Source organism: Camelina sativa, chromosome 9 (assembly GCF_000633955.1).
Source record: "Camelina sativa cultivar DH55 chromosome 9, Cs, whole genome shotgun sequence".
Lineage (NCBI taxonomy): Eukaryota > Viridiplantae > Streptophyta > Magnoliopsida > Brassicales > Brassicaceae > Camelina > Camelina sativa.
Genome location: NC_025693.1, coordinates 16,751,032 through 16,756,476, shown reverse-complemented (window position 1 = coordinate 16,756,476; position 5,445 = coordinate 16,751,032). Strand labels below are relative to the sequence as shown.

The 5,445-nt window shown below is 38.8% G+C and overlaps 2 protein-coding genes across 4 annotated transcripts in view; both read left to right on the top strand.

Moving 5' to 3' along the window:
* Positions 1-30, top strand: part of LOC104715352 (DExH-box ATP-dependent RNA helicase DExH11) — a 7,286-nt gene extending 7,256 nt beyond the window's left edge. The window contains exon 4 of the mRNA XM_010432767.2: positions 7-30. Within this exon, the coding sequence (XP_010431069.1) occupies positions 7-30 (24 nt within the window). The remainder of the gene's footprint in view (positions 1-6) is intronic.
* LOC104711160 (DExH-box ATP-dependent RNA helicase DExH11-like) overlaps positions 35-5,445 on the top strand; it is a 7,133-nt gene continuing 1,722 nt past the window's right edge. Inside the window, exons 1-19 of one of the 3 annotated variants that reach the window (XM_010427843.1) lie at positions 35-291; positions 392-451; positions 566-644; positions 740-906; positions 985-1,092; positions 1,196-1,297; positions 1,379-1,579; positions 1,715-1,825; positions 2,085-2,152; positions 2,249-2,618; positions 2,720-2,875; positions 2,972-3,082; positions 3,238-3,291; positions 3,483-3,740; positions 3,830-3,939; positions 4,099-4,252; positions 4,327-4,780; positions 4,869-5,083; positions 5,179-5,236. In XM_010427843.1, coding sequence (XP_010426145.1) covers positions 49-291; positions 392-451; positions 566-644; positions 740-906; positions 985-1,092; positions 1,196-1,297; positions 1,379-1,579; positions 1,715-1,825; positions 2,085-2,152; positions 2,249-2,618; positions 2,720-2,875; positions 2,972-3,082; positions 3,238-3,291; positions 3,483-3,740; positions 3,830-3,939; positions 4,099-4,252; positions 4,327-4,780; positions 4,869-5,083; positions 5,179-5,236 — 3,079 coding nt within the window. In that variant the 5' untranslated portion in view covers positions 35-48. Of the gene's footprint in view, positions 292-391; positions 461-565; positions 645-739; positions 907-984; positions 1,093-1,195; positions 1,298-1,378; positions 1,580-1,714; positions 1,826-2,084; positions 2,153-2,248; positions 2,619-2,719; positions 2,876-2,971; positions 3,083-3,237; positions 3,292-3,482; positions 3,741-3,829; positions 3,940-4,098; positions 4,253-4,326; positions 4,781-4,868; positions 5,084-5,178; positions 5,418-5,445 lie in introns of all 3 variants that reach the window. The other 2 variants (XM_010427842.1, XM_019229239.1) reach the window with 2 other exon arrangements.

The window sequence follows — 5,445 nt, the reverse complement described above, 5'->3', positions numbered from 1 at the left end:
TTGGAGAAATGGATTGTCATATTATCTTAGGTGGATTTATCAGAACAAATGTACGGAGATCAAGATTCTGGATTTTTTCCACGAATGGTTGGACCTCCGAAGGATTTTCTGAGAGGAAGTGTCAATAATCGCCCTTTCCGTCCAGGTGGCTTGGAGGATTCACAATCTTCAGAGAGAGTCCTTCCAGAGGGTGTCTCTAGTGGCCAATGGGTACAGGAATTGCTCAATGGGGGTCCTGTTCAAACCGTTCCTCCTAGTTTTAAGCAGAGTTTAGATCTTGGAGATCTGATGGTATGTTATCCTATAATATCACTGTCTAAATTGTGTACCTTAATAAATTCATTGATTCAGTGTTGATTGATTCTTCCTGTTTTATTTTTATACTTTAAAGCCATATCCCCAAACATGGAACGTTTATGAGGATCAGAGTTCACATGGCAATGCTTCAGATGTAAAGTCGGTCTGTAGATCATTTTCACTGTTGTACATAAAATTAGTTTATATTTGGTTATTTGGTTTTGGCAATAACTCTTTTTTACTGTCCGTGCATTGTGAATACCTCCAGAGTACGTTGTCTATTCAGTTTGATGATCTGTTGAAGAAGGCATGGGAAGAAGATGCTTTCTCCGAACTTGAGAGAGATGGTTGTTTAATCATTCATATCTATAGTCGTCTGTATAGATAGTCTTCACATATATTTGATTTGTTTTTTTTTCTGATAATCAATACTGTCATGTAGATCATACAGCTGAATCTGAGTCTCTAAAGGCAGAAGCTGAACCTGAAGCCAACAAGGGAATAGAGACTGACGCCACTGTGCTGGATGAGATTTTGTCATCAGCAAAAACAGCAATATTGACGGAAGAGGCAATTACTGGGAACAGTAATAAACAACTACGGAAAGAGGTAAGAATGTGGATTCTGCATTTTAAGATTTCATTTTCCCTTCTCGTAAACGTGATTTTGGGTGCGTTCTTCTTCTAGGGATGGGCCACTAAAGGAGATAGCCAAGACATTGCCGACCGGTTTTATGACCTTGTTCCTGACATGGCGATTGAATTCCCTTTCGAATTAGACAACTTTCAGAAGGAGGTATTTCCCTTGACAATTTAAATCTGCGTACGTTTGAAAAATGTGCTTGGTTGTCTTTTATATGTGGATTTTCGGTAAATAACGAAGTGTCTTATGCCTACAGGCTATCTGTTGTTTAGAGAAGGGGGAGTCTGTTTTTGTAGCAGCTCATACATCAGCGGGGAAGACAGTTGTTGCAGAATATGCATTCGCTTTAGCCACCAAGGTAGATATTTATGAAAAACATCTTTGCATTCGTATTTTAGATTCTTTGTTCTGTTCGATGATCATTATTTTCCGTGTTCAGCACTGTACACGAGCTGTTTATACTGCTCCAATTAAAACCATCAGCAACCAAAAATACAGAGATTTTTGTGGGAAGTTTGACGTAGGACTTCTCACAGGCGATGTTAGCATAAGGCCAGAGGCATCTTGTCTGATCATGACTACTGAAATATTGAGGTCAATGCTTTATCGTGGTGCTGATATCATACGTGATATAGAATGGGTAAAAGAGCTTTTTGATATTTTACTTTCTTATGTGTTTAATAGTGTGCTCAAATCGCTCCATATCTAAGCAGCCTTTGTAGCTCTGTGTGAAACTTCAATCACGTGTCCTTGTTACTGTTCCTATGACTGGCAGGTTATATTTGATGAAGTTCACTATGTCAATGACGTAGAGAGAGGGGTTGTTTGGGAAGAAGTTATCATCATGTTGCCAAGGCATATAAATTTTGTCCTCCTTTCTGCAACGGTACTACTTAATGCTTTTATGTGCATGCGTTAAGAAAATCTTAGTTCTTTCAGGTGTTGTTGTGTTTCCTTTGCATCTAATCTTTGGTTATGAGTTTGAAAGGAATAGGTGATTTTTTTTTTTGGTCGCGATCCTAATGAAGTAACCCTCCTGCTTCTAGCATTTATGGAGATATATATGGCTTCATGGTTCAGTCATTATTTTCCATTCTTTTTTCCCCATATGCCTCTGAACTTATAACATGAATAATTTCTTATAGGTGCCAAATACATTTGAATTTGCTGATTGGATTGGCCGAACAAAACAAAAAGAGATACGTGTTACTGGGTGAGATTTAATATATCCTGGTTAAAGTATTGTTCATTTAGTTCAATGGTTGATATTGAAGTTTTGATTTCTTAATTATATGGGTTTTACTATCAGCACGGCAAAAAGACCAGTTCCCCTAGAGCACTGCCTATTTTATTCTGGAGAACTCTACAAAGTTTGTGAGAATGAAGTTTTTATTCCTAAAGGGATAAAGGATGCGAAAGATTCACAAAAGAAGAAGAATTCAAATGCAGTTAGTGTCGCTCCTAAACAGCTTACAGGATCTTCAGCTCATCAAGATGGGAACAAATCTCAGAAACATGAAGCTCATTCTCGTGGCAAGCAGAATAAACACTCAAGTGCAAAAGATTTGGGAAAATCCTCTTATAGTGGTAACAGTCAGAACAATGGGGCTTTTAGAAGATCAGCAGCTTCAAATTGGTTACTGCTTATCAACAAGCTCTCAAAAAAGTCCCTATTACCTGTATGTTAGATGTCGCTTCTCGTTTCTTATATATAATCTTATTGTCTGTCTTGTCAGTTCTGGTCATTATGTCTAACCCTTTTATTTTCATTTCCCATTAGGTGGTTGTCTTCTGTTTCTCGAAGAATTATTGTGATAGATGTGCTGACGCTTTGACTGGGACTGACCTCACTAGTAGTTCTGAGAAAAGTGAAATCCGTGTCTTTTGCGATAAAGCTTTTTCAAGATTGAAAGGGTCTGATAGGAATTTACCTCAGGTTGGCTATCTTAATATTTCCTGGTTTCCAACATTATAAATTCAAAGAGTTGCATTTATTTCATACTCATGAACTGTGGGGGAACACATTTTAAAGGTCCTCAGAGTCCAAAGCTTACTTCATAGAGGAATAGGTGTTCATCATGCTGGGCTGCTTCCAATAGTAAAGGAAGTTGTTGAAATGCTTTTTTGCCGTGGTGTTATTAAGGTATGCTTAAAATTTTAGGCTTTATTCTTGTGCTATTATCTGAGCCTACACGATAAATACAATGCTCAAGTTAATAGTTTTTCGTGCTTCTGGTTACTGCCTTGTGGACATTATTGTCATCATTTCTTCAGGTAATCTTTTAAATCTTTCTGCAGGTGCTATTTTCAACGGAGACATTTGCCATGGGGGTTAACGCTCCAGCCAGAACGGTGAGGCTAATTTGATATTGTTTCAGATTTTAATACAGTGCTACAATGTTTATTGCGGGTGGGGATCAAAGGTCTATGATTGTTGAGAATCTCCAGGGTTTACGTATTCAATTAAAAAATGTGGGTATCCTGATAAGCACATACTCTATGAAGTTTACCTATAACTTACTTTTCCATGATATACGCTACAGGTCGTTTTTGATGCTTTGAGAAAGTTTGATGGCAAGGAATTTAGACAATTGCTTCCTGGAGAGTACACTCAAATGGCAGGGCGTGCTGGCAGAAGAGGACTTGACAAAACTGGCACAGTTGTTGTCATGTGTCGCGATGAAGTTCCAGATGAGAGTGATCTGAGGCGTGTAATTGTTGGAAGCGCAACAAGACTAGAATCTCAGTTCCGACTAACCTACATAATGATCCTCCATCTTTTACGTGTTGAAGAATTGAAGGTATCTCAAATGTCTGGACCATTGATCTGCCATGTGTTTTTTCTTGGTGTTTTCTGACTCGCTAATTTTCAAATGGTTGTTATTGTAAGGTGGAGGACATGCTGAAAAGAAGTTTTGCTGAATTCCATGCCCAGAAGAAATTGCCCGAGAAACAGCAGCTTCTCATGCTAAAACGTGCTCTACCAATCAAAAATATCGAGTAAGGCCAAACCTACTTAATTTTCGTACTCAAGAGTGATTGCGCGGCTTTTTGTACTCTCTGTAGAATTGTAAAAAATCCATTGATTCTGTTGTGTTGTTTATGTTACCTCTGCATTCAACTTCACCGTAGAATTAACCTATTGATTTATTTGTCCAGATGTATTAAATGTGAATCGGCAATTGAAGATTACTATGACTTGTATATGGAAGCAAACGAATGTAACAGCAAGATGTCAGAAGCAGTAATGCAGTCTCCTAATGCCCAGAACTTTCTTGTACAAGGAAGAGTAGTGGTCATGAAAGCTGAAACGGTGAGCACCCAGTCTCCACCTGTCTGTCTTTTCTCTGGTTCATTAGTCGGTTGCTCATGTGTGTAATTGTACAGGGCATAGACAATTTACTCGGAGTCGTTCTGAAGGGACCTTCCGACACTAATAGACAATATATTGTTTTGGTAATAAAATCTGAAATACCGCCACCAGAGAAAAATATGGTCAGCATTGGCAAGAAGAGCTCAGATCCCTCTCAAGGTTATTTTATTGCGCCCAAGTCAAAACGTGGTTTTGAAGAAGAATTTTATAGGAAGCCGAGCTTTCGTAAAGGTTCCGTTGTGATCAAGATAGAGCTCCCGTACCATGGAGTCGCTGCTGGTGTAGGTTACGAGGTTAAAGGGTTTGATAACAAAGAATTCTTGTGCATATGCGATAGCAAGATAAAGATTGATCAGTTTCGTCTACTCGAGGATGGGAACAAGGCAGCTTTTTCTCAGACGGTTCAACAGCTTTTGGATCTGAAATCAAATGGAAACAAGTATCCTCCTGCTCTAGACCCAATAAAAGGTTCTTTAACTAAATTATAGCCCTATTTCTGTTTTCCCTGCTGCAAAATCATTTCTCCCTTAAATTTCATTTCATAATTCCATTTCAGATTTGAAGCTGAAAGATGCTGAGCTTGTGGAGACGTACTATAAATGGACCAGCCTGTTGCAAAAGATGTCCGCGAATAAGTGCCACGGTTGTGTCAAACTGGAAGAGCACATGAAGTTAGCTAGGGAGATTAAGAAGCATAAGAAGGATCTCAAAGATCTAGAATTTCAAATGTCTGATGAAGCCCTATTACAGATGCCTGCGTTTCAGGGCCGGGTACATTCAAATGAGAAAGTCCAAATGCCATCTTTGTTTACTCTTTATGTATGATAATTTAGAGTAACATGTAGAGCTCTAATCTCTTCTTGCAGATCGATGTTCTGAAGGAAATTGGGTGTATAGATGAAGACCTCGTCGTTCAAATCAAAGGCCGTGTCGCTTGCGAGATGAATTCTGGGGAAGAATTGATATGCACAGTGTGTCTGTTTGAGAATCAATTCGAAGAATTAGAACCAGAAGAAGCAGTGGCTATAATGTCTGCCTTTGTCTTCCAACAGAAAAACACTTCAGCGCCTTCACTTACTCCTAAGCTAGCTAAAGCTAAACAAAGGTTTGTTACGACCACTCTTTCCCTTCTC